The 26,043-nt window shown below is 36.8% G+C and overlaps 1 protein-coding gene across 1 annotated transcript in view; it reads right to left on the bottom strand.

The window, feature by feature from the left end:
- The window catches only part of LPCAT1 (lysophosphatidylcholine acyltransferase 1), a 51,387-nt gene that overhangs the window by 20,203 nt on the left and 5,141 nt on the right, over positions 1-26,043 (bottom strand). Inside the window, exons 3-8 of the mRNA XM_010175202.2 lie at positions 19,508-19,620; positions 17,914-17,974; positions 15,411-15,469; positions 12,320-12,354; positions 9,650-9,704; positions 5,990-6,072 (exon numbers count right to left, since the gene is read on the bottom strand). Coding sequence (XP_010173504.1) covers positions 5,990-6,072; positions 9,650-9,704; positions 12,320-12,354; positions 15,411-15,469; positions 17,914-17,974; positions 19,508-19,620 — 406 coding nt within the window. The remainder of the gene's footprint in view (positions 1-5,989; positions 6,073-9,649; positions 9,705-12,319; positions 12,355-15,410; positions 15,470-17,913; positions 17,975-19,507; positions 19,621-26,043) is intronic.

Below are 26,043 nucleotides of genomic sequence, written 5' to 3' on the forward strand. Positions count from 1 at the left end.
AAGAAAACAAACATAGCAAGAAGCTGCACAGAGGTAACCCTGTTCAGGAACTACTATTGGCTAATTGCCACAGTTACAGCATTCACAGAAATAAACAGAGTGCACGATGTAGTTCTCATCTCCATTTTTGTATATGTCCTGAAACCTAAACAAACAGATGCTTGTTGACTCCAGCACTTCAGTAACTCCACTTACACTGATCATCATGCCTTTGATGGTATAAAAATGGCAAAAAAAGTTTCTTGAATTTCAAAGTTGAGTGCCCAGCATCCAACCAGTGCTTCTGCAGAATCACATATAAAACTTCAGACAGCACAGGCACAGAGCACAGCAGTTTTTCCAAAGTTCGATTTAATCTGCCACTGAAAATACAACAAATAGCCATGAGATAGACTAGTAAGCTACTGTAAACCCACATCCTCAAGGTTATTCTTCAGCAACTAGCATTACCGTATCATATACGGTGGCAGAGATCACATTCTGATGCTGTCAAAGACTGCAAGAAAAAAAAAAAATATCTGATTTTGACTATGTAGAAGATGACAAAACATGAAATGGACATAGAAGACTATCCGTAAAATCTTTTGCCTTCACCAGCATGCTGGAAAAAAGGATTCATTTCTCAAAAGCAAAACCATAATCCTCATGTCAAGCTGATAAGAGTTACTGCTTTAACAGTATGACACACACTGACAAGGAGAAAGTGATCTTGGCAAGGATTTCACAGAGAAAAGATAAGGAAGACAGATGTTTTCAAATTCCATGTCTAACACTCTGCTAATTGATTTGAGCATCTGCTGTAACTATATAAAAACATGTCTTTAAATGTTTGTGTAAGTGGAGAAGAAAAAGTTACTGGAAAAATACAAACCAGACTACGACATTTTGATATTTTTACAGGAAGTCTGCCTTTCTGGGCTCACCCCAAAAGAAACTTCAAAACTCCTGGTCAGTGTCATATATGTAGTTATAATGCTGAGTTCTAACACCAGAAAGATCAGAAAAATGAAATACTCAAATCAGGAATGTTGACAATATCAGTTCTGAGGTGCTTACAGTTTTGAAAAACAAAGAGGCAAAGATGTCCAGTTTCCACCAGGTTTCAGTCTATATATCTAACACATGCATAAAAACAATTAACAAAATTGACATATTTTAACTTGCATTTTTTTCCCAGTGTACCATCTAAACCATACTGTTCCCTATTTTGAAGGCAGTGTCTCCAAGAGAAACTAACAAAGCAAACCAAATTGTGTTTATATGTTAGTAAGTGTCCAGCAGGTCTGTGTTTAATTATCTAAGCAGCTTACATCTGTAATTATGGGTGAGGTTATTTTAGACTTGCAGAGAAAGCTTGCAGTGCAGATTTTCACAATTAGCTTCCTGCACTACCATGGGCTTATTTGAGTACAAAATGAAGAGTGCTAAGTACGTGCAACAAACTAGAAGCTGAGCTACTGACACACTCCTTTTAAATATATTTGAGCCCTAATAGTATCAAGGTAACAAACTAACAAATGTAATTTTGCAAAGCGGGAGTGGAAGATTTACACACTTTTTCTTTAAAGCAGGATTTCTATGTCCTAAACAGTACTTCGAGTACTTTACAACCATCAGTTGTCTTCCAGAATAAAACAGGCACAATGAAGAGAGACAATTTTCTTTTAGGGGAAAAAACTGCCAAACAAAGGACAAAACAAGCTTTAAATGGGTATCAGTAAATTAGAAACTATGATGCACAAAAACAATTTGGAAAGGTAAAGACAAAGAAAAAGTTGCAATGGATACAGTTAAGAAGCATAAGACTGTTTTTAGAGTGTAAAAAAAAAAAAATATAAACAGTGACATAACTTATTATTAGCTGAGGATAGTAAAATTGCCAAAAGGCAAAAAAAGCTGTTATATGCACTAAATATGCTAGGAAACAATTAAGATTACATATCTTATGAATAAAAGAAAGCACCTTCCAATGCTTTAACAGCAGTAAAGATGTTTTCTTTATCCCTGAGAAATTTTTAGCGTTAAATACTTGGGATGGCAAAGTCATATGATTTGCTCCTAATAATTCTAGAAGAGTTAGGATTGAAGCCTCAAGTCTACACACTGACAATTTTGCAACACTACCACAGTTCCAGTAAATCATAAGTTTGTATAAAGTAAAAACATAGGCCAGAACATTGACATTCAAATAGAAAATATATAGAAGAAACAGTACTTGCTGAAATTAATAAATTAACAGATCAAAAAAATCCACATTGAATACCATCAATGTAAGGTGATAATCGCTCACACACATGAAAACCAAAATGGCAAATTTGCAATTGCAAGTAATAGTTAGAGAAGTGACCCAATATTATATGTATCTAAATGGCATGACTTACTAGCATGGTGGTTTCAGAACCGTGTTAGAGCAATAAGGAACACAAAGTGAACTAAAACTTAAGATACCAAAAAATTTTATTTACTTAAAGACAGAATGTGTGTAGACTGTTGCCACATTTAAAAGCACTCAACATTTTCAGTGATTTGAAAGTGACTCTAGATACTGAGTAGCAGTAAGAACAAGACCAGAAAGACTCACTGAAACAAAATAGGTTGTATGAGAAAATTAAATGCAAAGCATATTGATAGGGAATAAGTAGGGTGCTATACTTTAAATAGCAGATTAATCTACTCTGCACGTACTTTTTGTGCAGAATAAGAAAATGATCCAAAGGATGACAAGCATGGAGTAACTATTCAGCAGCAGTGGCTACCCTGCATGAGCAATTCCAGTTCTGATTACACATATAATCCCCAAAACAGAAAAAACAGTGAGCTGAGTGGCTGTAACAAGACTGCACATGATTCCAGTTTTTGGCCCAATGTGATTGAATAAATATATAAATGAAAAAAAGGCTGAAGATCACATCATTGAAATACTGGTAACTGCACAGGTGAGATTAAGAAACCCTTTTAAAAAGAAACTTTGTAAATGCTGTAAAGTCACTAAGGCTTGGATCTTGCTCATCCATCCTCCTAATGAGAAGGATTGGAAGATATCACTACAAGTCAGCACTGTAGGAAGCAAATAGCCACAGGCACAACTGAAAGGTCTGTAGAAGTTGTGAGCCTTAAATTCATTTTCTACCATGACAGCATCCTTTAAAAAATGGAAATGTACCACCTGGATTCTTGTGGAACTTGGTGACAGATCACTGCACAAATACTGAAACATCATTGAATTAATTAAAACAAACTAGGTTTAGTTTAGAAAAAAAAGTCTGTGAAATGAGGTCTTGAAAAGCAGCAGGAAAGGGTGCTTGCAGATAGTAATCCAGACTGAATGTCTTCTGGTCCCAACATTCACATCAATGAGATGATCCCAGTATGGATCCAGGAAAAACAAACCAGCGTGTTCATACACTAGTATATGGCAGCAGTAAAGATGAATGATACAAATGGTGGGTTAATACTAAAATGTATCTTCAAAAGTATACAACGCTTGCCATCCCAGTTGAGAAGGAACACAGTGAAGACCTGTAGAGCACTACAGCAGTTAAAAAATGGCAATTCCTTTGTTATTGGTATGGCTGCCTGAGGGAACCTGAAGCACAGAACAGTTAGTCTTGAAGTTTCTGGCCTGAAACAGAGAGCCAAAAGGTAAGGCTCACTTTGGATTTCACCTTTTGGGCAAGTAAATTCATCCGTGCTGCAAGGAACTCATGTCCTAAGGAAGCAAACCTCTGAATGCCAGCATCTTCTTTGTCAAATTTATATATAAGTGAACAGGAACTATCTACAGACCCCAATCACTCACATCCGTGGCTGCTCACAGAGAAGTTAAATAAGGTTAAACCAAAAATTGCCCATAAAATCAACACACAGAACCAGCACAAGAATCAGACATATTGTCTAGTTCTTTGTTCAACACTTAAGAGAAGCTGTTCACAAGACAAGATTATGATGAAGGTAAACAGATTTCCACAGTGGGAATCTTATTTATTGTTGCACTCAACAAGTTCTACCAACTCCCCTTGAAATCAGGGGCAAGATACAAAGCTTTACCACAACACTGGTTCTAGACTCACAAATACATTATTATCTGGGACTGCTACCTCTGCTGCTGTAAAATATCCAGTAGAATTATACTCTTCCAGAAAAATATGATGAGAAGGACAGGGAAAGCAGACATCTAAACAAGTCCTGAAGTGACCTCTTGATATCAAAAAGGTACACTGCCACCAACTCAACTTCAAGGAAAGGAGACAAATCTAGATGAAGCAGTAATACTGTCCTTTATTCAGCAATGCAGAGTGCAATGCTAGCACAAAATACCACCTGAGGTGATAGAGTTGCAAGTGCTACAGCTCCAGAACAGACTTGAGAGCATCTGAGCTGATATCTCCAGTACCAAAAGCCACATGAATGAACTAGGAGAGTATGGAGAACTGCCACTAGAAGTAAGCATCTGGACATGGTCAGAAGTAAGTTTTGACTATGTTGATCCTATTTTAACTGGTCTACAGTAATCCATGGTATCCAGGTGTCAGCCATCCCGTTTTATTGCCATCTGCATTTTAACTTTGGAACTTTGATATTCAAACATATTTATTTTCCTTGCACATCAATACACCATCTATAGCCCCTTCTACACCTCAAAGCAAGCCATATTTCCTATCTCCCATTCTGACAGTCTTTCCTTTAGACCTGCATCCCTCTTCCGTTACCCCAAATGCTTAATTCTTCAGAGGTGGGAGGGAGAAACAAAAGGATGAGGAAAAAGATGTCTCTCCTCCTACGCACACACAGAAGAAAAGGCTCTTAACATGCCAGTTGTTGTAAATGTCTGTAGCCTTTCAAAATTTCTCTGTATACCGCATACCATATACCCTGTCAGCTGATTGGAGTAGAGTTCAGAATGAAGGTTTAACAACATGGCCTTCTACCCCAAGTCCAAGGACAGCACTTTTATGTAGCGTTAGCTGACTGTCCGAAATTAACTACAAAAGTCTTTGAAGCCACTGCAACTCTTAGACAGGTTGATACACACAGATTCTTTTGTTTTTTCTTTTGTGAGAAATATCCTTTCACACCATTGATTGAATATTGATTTAATTTTCTATTACAGGCCCAACATCCTTAAGGAAACTCATAAAGCTGGGTTCTGCTTATAAACAAGAGAAGAATTACCAGTTTCTATCTACAAACTGGCCTTTGGTTGAAACTGGTAACTTAAGAAACGGAAGAGAGAGTTACACAAAGGAAATTAAGATTTCACAAGTTCTTTCAAAATTAGGTTTAGAAAGATTCATAAATCCTTCAAGAGTTATTAGTTACCATAGACCTGAGGGTTCTCTATAAATACTGAAAAGAGCACCTACTGACTAATGGAAGATTTGCTGAAAGGACAAAAAAAATGAATGAACAGAAGTAGTTAATCAAAAATACAACAAAAGAAAATGAAGGTCTGCATATTCAATGTTGGCTTTATTAGACACTACAGACAAGTGTTGTAGATGCTGTCACATTAACATTCAACTTCATTTACTTTGCATTGTATCAGTGCTTTATTTCCAACAGAAGCAGCTCTCCTGTGCTTTACTATTTGAAATAAACACAGGCTAACAATGAATACACAAAACTATTCTTAACCTCATAAAAAAAGTTATAGCTTAAAATGCATCCTCAATACCACAAAATTCAGTTACATTAACTTTCATAAAATTCAACTATAATTTTTTCTCCAGAAGACTAAATCCCCACAGCAAACGGAACCAGCTTGTTATATGAAGACATTAAAAAAACCCAACTCCTACAGTTCCTGCTGTATTTGCAGCTCCCTGCCCGCCTCAGAAAGTCAACTGCTATATAAAGTTTTGCACACACTACTGTAGACTGTAAGCTTCTTTGCAAGCAGGCAACTACACTGACTCAATTTAATGACATTTTCTTGATCCTAAAATTAAAATCACACATCTATTTTTATTCCATATTACAACATACTTACTCTGCCATTACATGTCTGACGTTATTGGCATATAACACTGGATTTTTTCTTTCTTCTTCTGAAGGAATATACACGGGTAGAAACTGCATACAGAAAACTGAATTATACCAAGAATATTTAACATTTTAAACAATCTCTATTATAGCACTATGGTGGAAAATTTATACAGTTTGTTGCTACTTTCAAAATTATATTAACAAAAGGACTATAAAAATAAAAATGGAAATCTAAAATGCTTAAGGATGCATCATAGTTCTTACAACAGTGATTCTGCTCCTTTCTTACCTCATGGAACCCAAGCAGAGTTTTGTCTTCCTTTCATAAGTGGGACCAGGAATTTTTAAATAATTTAAAAGTATTAGCATTTTCTTGCACAAACTTTTCTCTTACATCCTGTATTGTTCAGCTCTTTCCAGATAACCAAGAAAAGCACCTGCTACATGAACACTGTTCTATAGCTTAAATATTAAGAATTCAAATTCTCAGGACATCAGGTTATTTACTGTTCCCCCTGCACATTTTGAAATCATGTATGACTGCTTAATGTACACATCAGAAGTGTTTTTATCTTGTTGTTGGAGGTTTTGAAAAAATCCTCCTTCAAATTGGACACTAGTTATTAATACCCGATTGAAAGAAAAATTCTAAATAAAAGCAGATGGCCACAGAATCACATAACAGTTGAGGCTGGAAGGGGAAAATTAAACCAGAACTACTGGAGACCTGCAACAGAAAAGGCAGGTTTCATAACAGGATGGTCTATATTAAAAGACCTTCCAGTTTTTGGCTGTTTTCAAGTGTTCATTGAAATATGATACAAGCCCCAAAATCATGGCCAGACTCATCCACAAAAACCCTCAAAACATCCCATTTCTGTCAAGTAACTAACTTCTCAGAGAGAAGGAATAAGAAGGAGTCACTTCAATTCCCACCTCTGCTCAGTACCAGACAGACAATTCCCTTAGTAGTGCAACACAGTAAGATAATTTATGCATTAAGTAAGCAAACGTTCATAATCCCGTGAATAGCTTCTGAAGTAGAAACCGAAGTTTTAATAAGCTTATTTGTATTTCATATAATTACCACAAAATAGTACAAAATGGGAATTATGATCCAGAAATTTCACACTGGTCTTTAAAAAAAGAAAATAACAACTGGGGAATAAATACAAAGTTTGCCACCTAAGCAAATACTTCTCAATAACTATGAAGTTAGCTGTATTTTCAGAATCACATAATGGTATGATCAGCAGTGCCCAAAACGGTGCCATTGGATGTCTGTCTAACTGTTTCTTAGAAGTATTCAGCAATTGACAAATCTTTAATTTATTCTGGGTTTTGCTACAGTTTTGCACCACTGCAGCTGAAAACCTGACTCCTGTCTTCATGTAATATACAGAAGGACAAAGACTGTGAAGCTAACAGAGATGGAAAGATTGTTCCTTCACCTTCCAAGCTCCATTCTATTTCTTCGAGTTGCAAAATGCTATCAAGTCATTCATCCAAACACAGGACAAGTTTGAATATGAGGTGATTTCAAAGGTGCTCTACATGTCTATGCCTAACTGGGCAGAAATTGCACCATCATTTCAGCACCACTAACAAAACTAAGAGAAGAACACTCAGCTGCTGCCGACTGTGATGGATGTATGAACACTGAAGTTGACAGGCCAGCAAAACAGGCGTTAGCCAAAACAAGCTACATGTGCAGGTGATCGTATATCCTTTCTCCCTCACGAGACTGCTTGCATGCCAGTTCCAAGTACAGGATGGATGGATCAATGGGCCAATATTTCTAGTAACCTATTATAAAATCTACATAGATGCTTGCTTCTCAACATACATGCTGGATGACATGGATGGTATGCCAGAACACACATTGTATGCAGAGAAGCCCAGACTAACAAATTTCAGATCCTGATTGCTGGCTGTTAGACCTACTAGCTATCATTTAATAAAAAACATAGTGAAGTTGTGTTGTTTTGCTGTAATCTCTCTGAGTTACCGGATCTTCAGCAGTAATTCTGGTATCAAGGCTGGTTGGTATTTGCCAGTATCCGTGTTATGATGAAGCAAAGCAGGAATAAAAGCCAACAAACTTGGAAACCAGGGGAAAAACATGTCTTTGAACACAGAACAACTCATTTTTCCTCTACGTTCCTAAATGTGACGCATTTCCTTACAAAAACAGATTCAACAAGTAGCTCTCAAGTACTCTGCCTCATACTTGTGAGCAGTCTTGCAAACAGCTCTGCTTTTCTAGCTCCGCCAGCTCCTGCTTTAGTATACAGTAGTTCAGAAAGTCACTAGCTGGTGGTTTTTTGTTTTTTTTTTTATTATGAGAGATAACCAAGGATTGTAACTTGTTCTTATGCAACATCTGCAGGAGTTACAGAAACTCAGCGTCTGCTAGCAGCTGCTGCCTCAGAAAAATCAAGAAAGCTCAGTGTTCACTTTGTGTGAAAGAACCCACTTTACTTGCCTAGGGCAGAAAACCATGTTCCTGAGATAGACTAAAAATCCTGCCAATTAGCTGGTTTGTCTCATCTGAGTGAGGCAGTCGCTCCCTGGCCCTTTTACCAAAAACAGATCACTATTTTGGAAATAAGGGTTTTTTTTAAAAAAAAATTTTATTTTTATATATACTATTAATAGCTGAAAACATGTAACTAAAGTGTTAACACAAACTAGACATTTCTACAACAGATACAACCGTTCAGTGGCTGGTATTTTGTGTATTCATTATTTTTTAGAAGAATTTCTAGCATAAATAAGTAAACACAGAGCATAGCAATGATAAATACTGTGATTGGCATATGTTATGTTACAATAGTAACATATGTGTATGTAAATACGTAATAGTTCTTCCTACTAATTTACCCTGCCACCAGTTCCATCAGTCACAGATAAAGAGTTGCTTCATTATTAAAAAATGTGAGCAAAAGAGCTGCAGAATATCTGTCAAATATCCTATATAACACCATTAAAATGCTGTACTTCTCTACAAAGATGTAATTGATCTCTGTAAAATGCAAAAGGACAGCAATTTAAAAGGAAAGGTTTAAATTATTTTTGCATTTGCACTATAATAGTCTTCAGCCTTAGGCTCACGTAGCATTTTCCTCAAGACAAAGTTAAGAATATACCTAGATTTTCCTTGTTTTTTTCCCTGATTTCACATTCTGAACAGTGTAGCCTAATAAAAAAAAAAAAAATAGCCAGACATATAAAATGACTTATCTGGCCTATAAGAAACCACCCACAATGATTTTTCTCTAGAATATAGTCCTTAGTTTGTACATCAGCATTCACACACTTGGATATCTAAAATACACAGCTGGTATACTAGCTGGAATAGCAATCAGGCCTTTAAAAGGCAAGAAATTTGTTCACAAAAGACTCTTTAAACAGAGTCAGAAATCTGTCTACTCAATTTAAATCAATAATAAAGTCTTAAGCCAAGTGGAAAACTATATTTTGCTATTCGATTTTTAGGCTACATTTTCAGATACAGAAGGTAGTTGTCTAAAATATGCGTAGTATTTTAACCTATTTCTACAGACATACATACAAAGTTTGAATACAAACTTTTACTGCAGAATTAAGCACAATATGATTTATTCTGATACTGCTCAGAACACACTGGACTTTTTTTACTGACCTCTATTTCCACCGAATTGTGAAGCTGACACAAAGTAAGCCACAGAATTTCTAACCTAAAAGGGGGGAAAAAAAAAAAAAAGGAAAAGTAGGTAGGAAAAAAAATTACACATAGTGAAACAATAGTACATTATGGTCCAAAGTCTTCATGTAACATTCCTTCTTGTAGGTATGATCACATTCAGATAAAAAATTAATAGAAAAGGTCTTTGAGAGTACTTCTATACATTACATTATATAAGGTAGAACAAAAGCAATTTACACTGAAGTTGCATCTGAAAAGATACCCAAAAGCAAGAAGACAAACAGTAATATAATATACAGGTACTAACACATACAGTAAGATACTATGTACGCATAGTGTAAAGAAAGAGAACGTCTGTTTCAGGAAAATGATGTATTGAGCATAGAGTTGGCAGGATTAATTATAACCACTAAGATTTTACCATTACCTTGGTTTAGAATCAAAGTTCATTAAACTTCATAAGTCTGTTAATGAAATGCAGTACATGTGTTTTAGTAGCCTAAGATACAAGATAAACGGAATCAACTTGAAGTTAGAAAGAGTATTCAAATCTAGCAAAGGATTTAGCAAACCTAGTGTAGGGAGCAGCATTAGTAGCCACATTTTATACAGTATCTAGGTAGTTACAGTGGTCAATCATTGTGAGGGGAGGGACGGTCAAAATCCTCTCTGCTAGATAAAGTGCAGTTCCTAGAAGCAACACCCTATTCTTTTTGCTATACACTCCATCTGGGCTGCAATGTGATTAATTTCCCTTCTTTGTAACTGAACTTCCAATAGATTAAAAGCAAAGAAAAGGAGCAAGAGTAATAGTGGAACTTATGATTTGATGTTTACGTCACTGACAGGAAATACTGAAGTCTGGTTTCTAGGTCTTTATCCAAGAGCATTAAAAAACCCCAATAAAGTTACAAGTAAACTTCTCTCTCTGCCAGCTCTCTGTAATCTTCAAAGATTAAATCTTAAACTATAAATACCAATTTAAAAAACTGATAGAATCTCTATCTAACTCAAGTCTGACATAGAGAAAATTTAACTTGTACGCTACATCTAGTCTTCGTTTCCAACATAGTCAGTTAACTGCTCTGAATACTATCGAACTAGTAAAAACTTTACTTTCCATACATGGAAGAAACATGTAAATTTCTATATGACAGATTTTCAACCAATTTTACAGGCTACATCAACTTCGAACAAACAGAATACTCCTGGATACAGCCACATTTCCACAGTAAGTTTTGGCTAACACTATGACAGAAGAGAGACATTTGCTGAGAAAGTGAAGACAGTATCAGCCTTAACAGTATTTTCTGCTAAGACATCAGAAATACATTTTAGGTCACTCAGGAGAATTAATCCTAATTAAGTAAAGCTGTAATTTAAACTGACCCAGTGAATTTGTGTAACATCACATGCTGCCTCAGATTCCGATTCAGCTTTAATTTAATTTAACTTTATTGGCAGAGGTCAGCATTTCTGAATAAGGGGTTTGCACACATTAAAGTGATCTGATGCAACACACACACAAGTTCCTTCCCTCTTCTTCTAAGTGTTCTTGACCCCAAAGGTATGACACTAAGCTGGAAATAAGCTACTCATCTTTCTCCCCTCTGGCTGAATTAATTTGCTAGATGAACTGCAGTGTAAATGCAAAGGAAGATGCAGGAGCTCACAAAGAGAGAACAGAAATCCCTGCACGCAGTAAATGCTGCACTACCTACTTTAGACACTACCACGCATTCATCTACTTCTAACATGATGACTGAATTGAAAGCTGAGCCTTTAAAAGTGATCAATTATTTCCTCAAGTCTCCAGATCTAGACATCTCCTTTATTAGACCTGGTTCCCAGTACATTTGAAGGTGCAAAATTAATTGACAAAATTCTAAATTACTTTATCTTGGCTAATCCAAATGGTTTCCTTGTTACTACTAAAATATAGGATCTCAGGTGGGACATTCAAAACAACCGTTCCCAAGGAAGAGGCAAATGGCAAGCCACTAACCATAGAATCAAACTCCCCTTTACTTAGGGTTCAAAAACTTCTTGTTTTGATCTTCATCTAAACATTTTAGAACAACTAAAGGCTAAAAATAAGGCTAAAAAAAATTTAAAGAAGTAAGAACTGCTTCAATTAGTATTTTACATTACATGAATTTGCTAAGGAACCTTTAGAACAACATTTTGTTTTTTAAAAAAAATTGAAGTTACATTCAGGCAAGATAATGGAAATATTATCTCCAATTCCCTGAGTGGGCTGACTGTTTCTGGGGGACTAGACCAACTTCAAACAGTACCTGCACATATTTTATACAGAAACACACCAAATCAATTTGCAGACAATAAAATACATAAAACAGAAGCAAGTTATTTTAATTTATGTAATGGTTAAAAAACCAAATAAAAATGTGGAATAAAATCTTAAAATCCATTCTGCAAACCACCAAACTCATAGCAGCAGAAGTGTACTGTTTATACCTGGATTATCATAATTAGGAAATAACAGATAAAAGACAGAAATTAATCCCAAAGAATAATACAATAACCAGCAATTACTACTTGACTATACATCCCTGTAAGTCATATAAATAAAAATTAATGAAGGAAAGCAATCATGATACAAGCAACAAAATATAAACCACTTACGCTCCTGGCCCTCGCCATGTCCAGGTGATTGTATCCTAAGAAAGAAGCATTATAATTGCAATTAATTATTGTATTTTAAACTTTTGTTACACTATAGATAGCACCACTGATGACATACGACTAAAAGGTTTCCAAGAATACCTCAATGCCCTCTTTGCAAAAGTTCTTAGCCCCAAAAGAAACCAGCCTATCTTTTATGCAGCTAGGAAATACCCAGTAATCCATCTCTTAAACACAGAATATCTATATTCATAAAACATTTAAAGATCCAGGGATTCTGCAAATGCTGTTAGCCCTGGAAAAGAAATGTATTTACTGTAAGCTGATATTCCTTGATACACACAGTCTATGTGTATTTTGCTAACCCACCCTACTCAACAGGGTGTCACTCAAGCGTCCCTACACTTTACCTGGACTTCCCAACAATAGACTTGAACACTCTGTAACACTTGTGAAGTGTTTGGAACTTGAGGAGATGACTGAAAGGAAGTCTGCTCAACTGACATAAAGCAGTAGGACAAGTAAGACCTTATGTCTTATCTCAAACAGTATTTTTCCAGTTGCCTTTACTCACAGAAAGCATACATTCACCTGCCTGATCCAAGGGTCAAAAGGTACATTATAAGACATCAAACTCCACAAATTTACTCTTAGGCAAGACCAGCAGCACTTTTAGATAGCTGAGATGAACAGTGTGCGAAACACTAAGAGAGGACAAATAGCACTGAAAGAAGTGAACAAGATGCAAATAGCAAAAGGGGAACAGAAACCTGGAAAGGAGTCTATAACAGGTGACAAGAAAGAATACGACAATAAAGGTCAACACATTTTTAAGTGTAAGACTAAGAAACAGCAAAGGAAAAACCTGCAGTACTTGGAGACAAGATTTAAACATAGAAGTAAGAATCCAAAAACCTGAAAATTAGTTCCAAGCTACTGTTCTGACCAACTGGGACAAAAAAAGGGGAAGTCATTAATGGAAAGACAAGAGGACTTGTAAAATTCAGGTTTCTGAGAGATCAGAAAGATATTTCTATCAACTTACTAAAAATGTTCCAGTTCAGTTCTATGCTACTATCCAAAATCATTTTTAGAGAGTTTATATGATCACATGTGCCATGACCTTCACCACAGGCTCTGATCTCAAAAAGCCTCCCAAGAGTCAGATCCACTCAAGTCCAAGACTGTTCTCAACTGTACTGTGGAACTCGGAGCTCTGAAGGTAGATCAGAGCAGGTAGTTCAAGCTACAAGCAGTGGGGTGACTACACACAATGCATATATGGAATTCACTGGCTAACCTTTCTAAACTTAAATTTATAATATGCAGTGGTCAAACAAGACACCAAATAGGAAGCCAGAGACAGTCAAAGTTTGCTAGATATGCCGTCTTAGTGTATGAAAAACAATGCTCTCTCCCTACTGTGTTGTTCTTACTTGGTATCTAACTCTTAACTGCATTCTAATCATAACAAACCTCACCTTCACATATCACATTCATACTCCTTCCTCTCCTCATCCTAACTTTGCCACAATCTTCTGCAGCCCAAGCTAATCTAAAAATCAAATGGTAGTAACAATTATCCCCCCTTCATTAATGCTCAGTGGAAGTAGACCTTAGGCAGCTAAATGATTCAGTAAGGCACTGAAAACTGAGTGTTTTACAGCAATCAAAAGTAGTAGGAAAAAGTGTCATACACAGATTCAGGTCAACTCCGATGGATATCTATATAAATATTTACAGTCTTTTACAGCATTTTGCAGTAATAAATATTTTTAGAAAAGGATTTTTCTTCCTGAAAATAAAACAATTATGTAATGAAAATTCACAGGCAAGCTGCTACAATGCACTTAATACTATGCAAACATAACAGGCTGCTATACTTGTCACAGCATTAGCAAAGACGATTTTTTAGATGGTTACTGCAAACTACTTGACTGCCATCACACCTTGTTTCAGTCAAGAGTAAATGGTGGTCTGTGTAGATTAACTTTCTATCAACCTGCTAATTGACAGAAGAACAATGGATGGAAGCACTTATAAAAGATAAGCACTCAGGTACCAAGAGGAAACAAAATCCTTCCTTAGGTCGAGGGCTTGTTAACGGGCTAGTCAGAGATGACATGAGATCTTCTGACATGACATGCATCAGCCTAGAGGCAAGGTAGTCCTTATTTTACTTCTGACACTCCTCCCACCCTCCCCTAAGTAACTTCCACTTTAGAAGGGGACAGAGCAGACCTGGAAACAGCCCCAGAGGTCTCAAAAAGAAACTTCAAGTATAAAAGCTAGCAAAGTTCAGTAGGAAGCATCTTCTAATTAACCAAGGAATGCAGACAGACAGGATTCTAGCTGCAGTAGGACAGGAAAGTATCTACATCAGTTAAACTGAATAATAATAATAAAAAAATAAATCCCTCTGCTTTCCTGTAAGCTTTATCTTGAAGTAGATGAAGTGAGCTTTGTCTTAATTTGTTTGTGTATATCTTTCCAAGCACTGGTAAAAATTGTTTAATTTAGACATTGTAAATAAAAACTATAATTTGCATTTTACCTGAATCTGATTTATCTTGAAGGCCTACTCCAAATTAGCTAGTGTCTAGCATTCCTTAGTCAAGTGCACAGCAAATGTAAAACACTGACAACAAGATACCTTATAGAGGTGCTGGGGGTCCTCAACACATTATTCTATTATCATTTAGCTATTTGCGTTAATTTGTGCCCAACATCCTCACAGGCAGGAGGTGCAGAAGCGCCTTCCAGCAATAAACAATATTAAGGAAACTCTCCAGCACACACTGTACTAACAGGAAGTACATGGAAACACAGATCCTAAACAGAAATTGACATTTGTACAGTACTTCTTGTAACAACTGAATAACTTTCAGAGGACTGTTTTAGGAGTAAACTCATAAAAGCAGAAACATATAAACTGTCTCAGTTTAGACTATTTATATAGCTAGAGGCTTAAGGAATACAAACTTAGCCAAGAAGCATTTACTAATGCTTTGCAAATTACTAAACCTGAGTGCCAATGTATTTAGAGGAAAATGCCCCATATTTCCAACTACAACTTCAGAGTTGAACTTACCAGTTTGTTTGGATAACGTAAAACCACTGGCTGTACAGGAACTCCAGGAATAAATGCTCCTAGAAGGCACATACAATGTAATCACGTTACAGTGCATTTTGGTACAGAAGAAATTTATTGCAGCAAAGAAAAAAAACTACGCAATCAATGGGTTGATATGCATAGGAATTAGTTAATAGTGAAAAAAGATCCGAAAGTAACCTCAAAAGTAACCTCAAAAGTAATCTAAAAAGCAAGCACTGGAGAATGACAATGCATACCCACCTTTTCAGCAGAAAAATAATTACGAACACTTGCTTATATTATTAAATTATCCTCTAGCAGTTAAATAAATTGTCATGTATATAAGCCAAAAAACAGTACCAAATTCAGCTTGATAAATGACTAAAAGAATATAAGTAGGTGTATAATAGTTAAGTCAATATATTGCCTGCGGTTAACAGTGAAGAACCTAAGCTTTCTTAGGCAAGAGAAGCTTTAGTTTTAGCTAAGAAACATCAATTTATAGGAAATTTATAATCTCTGAAATAACAGAATTAACATAACTTCTATTCTGTAGCTATGGAAAATCTAATAGTTATAAAGTATTGAACTAGAACTATTGTACAGAAGCATCACTTCATATGAAAATTACAGTTCTGATAAGTAGCACAAGATCTAGAAATGTTATTTGCTAATCGTTTTCTTGGTTTTAGCACAAAGATTGGGTAAGCATGCTAACTATCTTGCTCAAGATTTCTCTAAACATCTTTTTCTCATGAAAACAATTATTAAAGACAGCTTAACTCAAACTATGTTATCTATAGCAATTCCCTAAGTTCTGCCTAATATTTTGATTAAAATTAAGAACTGAATGATGGAAGTATACTCTATTCTTAGCATTACATTTGCTTTACAGAATAACTGCCCAGATATAAAAGAAGTAACTGTTAATGGAGTATAAACATCTTTAAATGAAGGTTGTCTGAATGGGACCCTGCAGATTTGTTTCTTGGCCCACTGGTACTTTCTATTCAGTCTCTGAGAAAAACAGCCTAAGCAACTTTTGAAAGATGACAAAATTTGAGTGGCATATGACAACACCACCATTTAAACAAAACTGGACTAAGCTTGCCCAAACACAAAACCAAAAAAAATTGTGAAGTAAGAGCAAGCAGTGTAGGTCACATCAGTAAAACAGGGAAAGGCATCCTGAAAGCAGTTATTTAAAGATGCAACATCTAAGTGTGAAATTTTGAGGCAAAGGATTTCTGGCAGGTTTGGATACAGAAGCAGGTTCCAGTAGGAAAAGTGAGACAGTCAAGCAGCAGAAAGCAGCATGTACTAGATCAGAGGAGAGGAAGAGAGAGCGGGGATTTGAGGCAGAAATTATATGGTGCCTGGAATGTCTATGGCACAGAGGAAGAGCAGGAAATCAGGGCTTTAACGATGGGTTCAGGCTGGTTTTCAAAGTATGGCCAGGATTGAGGTGGAGAGAGAGAGAGAGAGAGAGAGAGGGAAAGTAAAAAGCAAAAGAAGTAGATGTTTTCCTAAGCACCACTCACGAATCTGAAGAGGTAAGGAAGAAAAGCTTTTTGAATGTTTGTTCAGGAGACAATACTGAGTTTCCTTCAGCCAAATGATTCAGTGTAAGGAATCATAATGCTGACTTGCTGCATGATATTCTAATTGTGATAGGTAAGTTGTAAGCAACACAAAATATAAATCACATAGTAAGACAAGAAGAGAATGAGCTAGGCAGAAACCCAGAAGAGTCAAAAAACACATTCACAACTGTCTTGCTCACTGCAGCCTCCTCATTCCCCATCTCCCTACCTACATCATAAAGGCAAGTTCACATTACACATTGGTGGTTCACTGCAGCGCTGGCATTTCTCCCCACTGTAACTGCAGTTTACAGCTGCAACAATGTTCAGTGTTACACCCTCTGCTAATCTGATAAGCTAACAGGTGATTCTAACTAGAAAGAGCTTAGAACGTGAATGTTAAATAAAAAAAATACTGTAAAAAATTACAGCCTCTGTAACAGTGCCACACTGGCAAGATTCTTGTGCCATCTTCACCAGAACACAACTCAACAGAAGAGGTGAAGAGGAATCAACCACATAAAGCACAGCAACAACTGCTGCAGCACAGTGAAATAGATACAGACCGATACCTTAAATGTGTCTAAATGCTGCATAACACACCCCAAGTAGTAAATGGAGGAGGCAAGAAAAAGAGACAGCCACAAACAAAAAACCCATAAGAAACATTAGTCTTCCAGCTCATATGCATCTCAGAAGCCAAGAAAAAAAATCTGAATTAGCTAAAATGTTTTGCTCAACAGTGGAACTATAATCCTTTTCTAGCATCAGAAAATTGCTATTTCAATTCCACCCTAATGCAAGATTTTTTAACTCGATTTCTGCAACACCAAGCAAATTATAATGCAAGTGGTATTTCAGAAAATGAAGCTACAAGAACATTCTGTAGAGAGTGGAGAAATAAGCATCATACCTACCAGGCTTGAATGTAATTAGACAGGATCGGTTTGTGCAAGTGCCCTCTGGGAATATCATTATCTTGAAGCAAAAAAAAAAAAAAAAAGTTGACTTTTAAGAACTATTTCAATACGGATTTATTTATAAACACATCTTTTCAAAGCTAACATTAACTATTACAGTAAAAAAAGTTTTCAGAGAAAAACAGTTCAGTTAAAGAAAAATATTTTTACCAGAACTTTACTTGACTTCTTTATTGAGCATTATTTTTGTTTTTACTCTATCTGTGAATTTGCCTCTTTCTTGACCTACAATAATAATCTATTCAATTGGAATACTGGCAGTGACCAGAAACACTCATGAGTACAAGAGAATTTTCACAAAAGGTTTTAGTGCTGGTAAAAATACCATACTCTGTCTTGCACCAAAACAAAATTCCTGCTCCCAAGCTACCTGCTTACAGGCTAAGAAAAGGAAGGCTGTTATTTTCTTTTTGCATTTATTACTTGGCATATGCACAGATGTCAGAATGATAGAGACTGAAAATATCTAAACAGAATTCCAACAAGGCAGAAAATGCTCAAGTTGAACTGAATTCAGAGGAAGAGGTTAGACTGTAAAAAAAAAAAAAAAAAGTTTCAGACAGCAAAAAGCCAAGAAATGCTGAAATTTTGTTGAGTTACAGAACAAGATATTTAAAGAAAATAAATACATATCATAAAGGGACAAAACAATGGACTAGAATTGACATTACTAGTTTTATTTCTAATTCTGGGATCAGCTTGATAGATATTCTGGAAATCACTTCAGCTCTGCAACTCAGTTTCACCAAGTAAGAATATTTAAAGTGCTTTGAAATCTATTGATGACAGTCATGATGTGAAAGCCACGTATCACCTTTCTGTCACATTGTTTATAACTGCTTATTATGTCTCCGTAGTCCAGTATGTGAACGCAACCACTGTAGTAGTAACAATGCCATGAAAGACATACTATATCAATCTCAAAAATTCACAAGAAGAATGCTTCAAATTTTCAAAATAATCACACACTTCAAGAAAATTGAGACCTTAGGTAGTTCATGTCTTCCTTCCCATTACTCTCTTCCAAGGCACATTATAAATAGTCACATTTCAGGTGCAGAAAAAACCTTGAGCCACTTAGTTTAGCAATATCCAACAGAGCTGTACTACAGTTAGTGGAACATCTGAACTGCTTGGGCTGTCTTGGCCATTATTGTATCTCCAACACTGACAGTTTGCCAAAATCCTGAGAAGGGCAAGAACACACAATATTCCACCAGGTATTCTGCTAAGCACCTGATTATTTTCTTCTTAGAGGACTTTCTAAACTTGCTGTGGCCTGTCCATTTAGTATCACTTAATAGAGCTGTCTTCCCATGTACTTACCCAGCCTCCCCTTGAAACACACTGCAATGAAAAGCTAGTGTATTATACAGATAAGAATCTTACACTGTATCTTCTAGAAACAGAGAGGGTGAAATCCCACCCCTTACAAATCATCTACAGCGTCCCATGAGGAAAATAGTAAACTCTATATCCAAAGCCTGGAAATGCCAAATACCATTTGGCAGAGAGCAGTAACATACAGTACCTGTGGCCATTTACCATCAGACTGAGCACGCCGCTTTATCTCTTCAACAGTTTTCCTGCGAGAATCCTGGTCTGACCGAGATACAAACACTGGCCGGATGTATTTGATTAGAGCTGAAGAGGAAGAAAAACAAAAACCAGGCAAACTAGCCTCTATTTCCTCTTTGACAGATTTCCACCCCCTCCCCGCCCCCCTTCCCCCATCAGTAGTCCTCTGGACAAAACTTTTGGTACAAGTACATAACTACTTTACTCTATTACACTGCAAACTTAAATATTCAGCTGAATTATTGCAGTTTTATTGAAATATTTTCATTAATTCCTGTGATGAAATCCATTTTCACAATTTTGGCACTTAGTACTTGTTCAACCTTTAATAGACCAATATACATACATCACAGATAATTTAAAACATGATTGTACATATTGTGCATAGTTTTCTGCAACAAAGCAGCTGTGTCTGTCTATAGACCATTTCCTCCTACCACAAAAATCACAAAATCTACAGCCACCCCTGACTCAAAAAATCCCTATGCAAGTGCTTCCAAAATACATCCTGTGGGTCAAACTGCCACTGTCTTCAGAGCTTTTGTCTTCTATGACAGCTCAGCTCCACGGAAGGTACACCAAAGATATTACATACATGGATTATGTTATCTTTTCTGAGGAATCAGCATCATCAAAAGCTAAAGCACGCTTATTTTTCTGAGCTGTCACCTGTTTGCCTGTTCCTCATACTAGATAAATCAGATCTCAGGCATCTTCTTCCTGGCTCAGTGCACAGCCTCTCACACATAGTCAGACATAAAATAAGCATGAGCAAGAATCAGAAATCAATTTGCAATATCCTCTCCATGCATGTCTATCACAAGGATAGAGGCCCACTTACAGAATAATAAGTAGTATATACAACTCTTTTTTCAGTGTCAAAAAGCACTACAAGAGAAGCATCTTCAAATATACTACTTCATGGTTTTGTTGAAGCAGGTTGTCTCCAGATATCTTTTTATCATTTTTGTATCTTGTATTCTTATTTGAAGGTTCAAGAGTCACTAAAGCATTAGCTATTCTATTTGCCTAAAACAGAAATATAAAACACAGTTTTCATATTTCCAACCACCGCGAGGTGCGTTTGCTGACACTAGTTGTATAATCTTCTTTTGTCAAGGATAGACTTGCTGCATTAATGGATCAGCCAGTGCTTAAAGTGTGAAGAAAAAACACGGTGTTAGGAATTCCAACCCTGTACTCAGCAAAAGCTGCTTGTTCTGTTGTTACCCCACTGGCAGTTTAGCCAGCAACTCACCAAAATCCTTCTATGGTACTGTGAAGCTGATCCATCACACCTCACGGTAAGTTCCCAAACATGCAGCCAGCCTCTGAAACACTGCTTTTATCCCACAAGTTGCTGAAGTTTAGTAGACAGTATATCAGAGAAAAGTTACTATACTCTTGCACTTTTTCCTACACACCTCCTCTTAGACAACAACCATAGAACAATGATCACTAGGGGAGCAAAGATCGTAATGGGCCAGCTGGTGTTACTGCTGTGGGACAGTAAAAAACAAAACAAAACCCCAAACAAAGCACAAAACATTCATACATAAAAATCAGAAAAAAAACCTCAAACAAACAAACAAAAAAAACCAGAAGAAGCAATAAAAAATGCAAAGGAAATAATACTTGGTTTTACAACTCTCTTCATTTTGTTTCTTAGCTATGCTAGTCCTGAGTTTCCTCTAGTGCTGCAAATTACAATTCCATAGCAAAAAACAACATTATTAAGTAAAAGAAAGCAAAAAAGACTCAAACATCCTCAGCCTTCACACTGAAGTTTCTTTTACATTAAGCCCAAACAATGGAATTCAGGTTCCTTCAGGCCAAGGAACGAAAAAGATAATTCCAGAGCTCTGAGGCTCTTATATGAGGATATGATGCAAGTAGAGTCTTCTTTATAACACATTAAATTAAACAAGCAGATAGATTTACTTAGGGCAGTATGAGAGAAACATCAGAATATAGATAACTTGCCAATTTGGAGTGTCTAACCACTAACGTAATCCATAACTGAGAACTGGACAGGCAAGCAGTGCCAACCTGTGAGCTTTACTGCTACAACCTTCCCACAAGCAAGCTACTGCAATGTTATAAGCTCCAAAATAACACACCGCAACCTTACAAATGGACACCACCACAAACAGCCACACACCCATGCACAAAGAAAAACTATTATGGTATGCTGAAAAACAACAGAGAAAAACTTGGTTTCCTATGGATTTGTCCTGCCTATTGAATTATATGATACAAAATAGGCTGCAAGGCAAGTTCATTTCTTTTCTCATAGTTCATATACTATTTTTCATGCAGCTTGCAGAACTTATTATCTTTTAAACCATCAGCTTTCTTTCAAATATGTGTGAAGCCACTGCTTTTTCAACTCATCATATCAAATCTTTGCCTAACAGACAGGGTGATCATATTAACTCTTACTTCCTTAGGGATCAGACTAAACAGCTGACAGAATTCTTGTTTTAACATTAAACAACAACTCAAGATCCTAAGACACCAACTACCAGTCTCTTAGTGGCTAAGTCCAACAATTTAAGTTAAATTGAAACTCTCAGTCATCGTTAAGAAGCTAGAAGTACATACCAAGGGAAAGCTAGCTGCGTACTTGCCTTTCCTTATACACTCCTTCCATAACCACTTTTGAAAATAAAGCACGAGGCTATACAGACCTTTAATCTCACCACATATTTTTGTGTTCAGTAAATAGAAAGGAATATGAAAATTCAAAGGCTGCACCAAATCAATCTGTACAAGAAACAGTCAGGAGCAGGACCAAAAGTCTGTAAAGAGAAGCTGAGAAACATCCCAGTCTCCTCAAGACAAAATAAAGGGAAGTCGGGAGAGTGCAGTACTGTAAGGTAACATATGAGCCAAGAAACAGGCAGGACTAGAGCAAAGGCAGGATGGAAGCAAAAAGCAGCACGCATGAAAACGCTTCAGACAGCTGGCATACTGAGCGACAAGAGACACAAGCAGAACCGTGCAACATGCTTAATAAACAGAACATTATTTTAACCTTCTCTGCTCATCTATTTAACTGTCCAAGACTGATGTAACCAGGTAGTGAAGACCACAGCTCAAGTATTCAGATATGATGAAAGATGTACTCGCCCATCTCCTCTCACTCCATTAAAATCAGCCTTAAATTATAAATGCTACTAGGCGATGGCAGACAACCCCTCAATTCACAAAACCGACTTCACCAGTGTCGTTAATCCAGCTTTTTCTCTAGCAGTGTCAGTCCTACTTGGAGATGTAGTCACTCTCATCCCCAACTTCAGCTCATTACAAGTAGTCCTGAAGATAGGTGACACATGCTTTACTCCGCTTGCTTAAACAGATGCTTGCAATTAAGCAGTACTGCCAGTAATTAATCAAACCTCTGCCTTGCAGGGCAGCCAGAATGCCACAGATATGCTAACCCAAGGAAACTTGCTCTAGCATGAAGCCGACATTTTTAAGAGAGGCTGCAAAAATTCAGTATTGCTTGGCAGCTCCAACCAATTTCAGAACCATAATTCCCATGCAATTATTTCAAGCACCAGCTGATGCATAAGCAAAAAAAAGTTTATTTCTGATGAGCTGAACACATACAATTGGTATCAATGAACTTCTCATGATAACAGGGTGGGGGAGAAGTATTTCACCTCTATTTCCATGCAAATGTGGGTAAGGAAACTTTGCTTCAAATCAAGACATGAAATGCTATTTAACATACAATAGAAGGAAGTATTGTAACAAACCATTTAAAAGTCATGCTTGACAGTTACAACCATACAGTAGATAAAGCTATAACTGGCAGCATCACCACTGGTCCACAAGGTGTCAGAGAACACAAAAAGCAATGGAATGGCAACGTGGCACTAAATACTGTTTTAAAATGTATCCATACACTTTTTTTTTTTTTAAGAGGTAGTTACATTTTCACCACTGTAGAAACAGCATCAGAGTGACAGATCTGCTGCAAAAGTAGAGAACACGGAACCTGATGCTTTCACTTGACCTCTCCCCCAAACAACACAAAAATCCCATCACCTATGTTCCTCTGATACACTGAGACAGGAGCCTGTAGACGGTACAACTGGCTTTGTTTGCAGCTAACATGGAGGTAGACTGTGTAATACGCGTAGACTTGCAAAGGGATATTCATTTACAGTACTTCTCGATTTTTCCTACTATGGGAAAAAATACAGATTATTTTTCTAACAGCAGTTACCCTCTTGTGAATTCTGTATTTAGGGATTACAAAAACATGAAGGTTAAAGGCTGAAAAGCGCTACCTTGGGCTTAGTTTTTAAGAGTTGCCCTACTCAAATGAACACAGTGACAAAGTTTTGAAATCACATCTTTTTTAAAGAAGTAATATTTAATATGAAAACTGCTCTCTTCTGGAGAGAAAATAAGGGAAGAAATATGCAAGGAGCTCAAAAGTCTTCCCAGAAGGTTATGGGGCAGAGAAGAAAATCGTTAATGTTCCAGAATAAAATGTATTCTTCTGTATAGGAACACAGAGACCTTAAAAATGAAAAAACCTCAAACTCACACACAACAAATATACAAAACTGTATTAATGCACAAAACTGAAGTCAAACAAAATTAGGATCTTTTCCACTTGGAGTTCTATTGTTCTTATTTGCAGTCATGGTACTCTAATGAGATTTGTACAGTTAGCAATAGTATCTTATTAGAGCAACAATCATACACAGAAATATAAGCTTTTTTGACCCAAGCCTGAAGCAACCACTAAAGTTAAACGTGTGTCAAGAACAACTTCTCCAAGTTTGACTAAATACCTAGCAGATGGACCACCTGATAGAACAGATACCTATTCCTGGTACAGAGGCAGTGTTAATGGGAAAGTTGTTCTCCCTGTTTCCAAGGAGAAAGGCAGGAAACACAGTCTGTAGGACAAGGAGAGGTCAGCAGTGGGAGGTAAATAATCAATGTTCTCTTTAGCTTTAACAGAAGTAAATTCTGTAGCACTTGGGTTGGTCTTTCAAAATGTGACCTATTTCCTTTAAGGACTTCTTGAGAGACAAAGACTCTTTTCATACCACAAAGATCGCTGTTTGCTCTCACACCTGCAATACCGGTATGAGGGCATGGCTGTATGTTTTAGCTTCAAGATGCTCCTCAAAATTGGGGAGCTCATTTCAGTACTCAAGGCGGGCGACAATGCCAACACAGGGTACGTATGATGCTGGCATTGAAGCTGGTGACCTTAACAGCTACTGATTTACCGTGTATAAAGAGAAGAAATCTGTGACACCTTCATCTAACAGCAGGTTTTTCCAAAAGGGGTTTAAGGACTGTTTTGATGAATCTCAGAAGTATTTAAATGTGAGGCCCTCACTGAAGAACTATGGGTCTACCACAATTCTCTTCCTTGTGTGCACTGGAAGGTTTGGGATGGGGGGGAAGCAATTGTGGTAGAGTACTGGAGGATTAGATCACATAACAGAGCTGAGTTTGACGAAACCGGCATTTTTAAATTCCGAGACGAAAATATACCCAGTTACCACAGCATAAATATTTCCCAGTGAATTACTTACTTCTTGCCTTTTAGTCATGATGCTCAAGAAAGTCCTATAAAGCACTTTTAAAAGATGAGCTTGAACAAAAAACCGTAAGTTTACTAGATGTAGAAAAAACCACCCACAATAGAATTGATTGTTTTTACACTACAGTATGATTGTCCTTTCCTCTATAGCTCTTCTGTATTCTGCCAAGTACAAATTACCTCCTTAGCCTTCATAAACTTAAGCTAACGTATACCCATCATTCATTTCACAAATGCCACCTTCATCTCTTTTTCAGAGGGTGAGGTTACAGATGTTGAGAAATTGCTTAAAGATTAAATTTAGTTTTTAAGAGTTCAGACCACAGAAGATGTTTGAATCACAAAAGCTGTCCAACAAAATCCCCACCAAATTTTATTTACTGACAAATCTCTTTCCTTCTTATTGAAGTATTTCTGCAGAAGCACTGAGCACTTCAGCAATGAAAAGTAACTTTTATCCAGGTTGCTTTACTAGCCAAAAATAAGGCAATGAACTGTAACTACCCAGAATTTATGCAAACAGCTTGTCCTGACTTGAAGTGGGGTCTAGTAGACAAACCAGGAAAGTTTAAGGACCTGTGCTGATGAATGAACTGATCTAACTTCTTCAGCCAATGTAAGGTGCAACAGATTCCTAGATGTCATCTTCGCTGGGCCACCCACTTTACAGTGAAGTGGTCCAGTGAACTTGTCATCTCCAATCTACCGAAACTCTGGAAAGCCATTGTGCAGAAATACATGTTCTTCTTCAGCACTGTGGTGATGTGCTCCATCTGCTCTGGCATTCTCTACTTAGCAGCTACTGATTTTTTATAATAATTGTTGAAAACTCATTTATATTTGTGCAAGTAGTTCCTCCCCAGAATTTGTTAACCTAGTGCGTGTGCCAAGTGCATAACTTTCTTCAC

Source organism: Antrostomus carolinensis, unplaced genomic scaffold (assembly GCF_000700745.2).
Source record: "Antrostomus carolinensis isolate BGI_N321 unplaced genomic scaffold, ASM70074v2 scaffold179, whole genome shotgun sequence".
Taxonomy (NCBI): domain Eukaryota; kingdom Metazoa; phylum Chordata; class Aves; order Caprimulgiformes; family Caprimulgidae; genus Antrostomus; species Antrostomus carolinensis.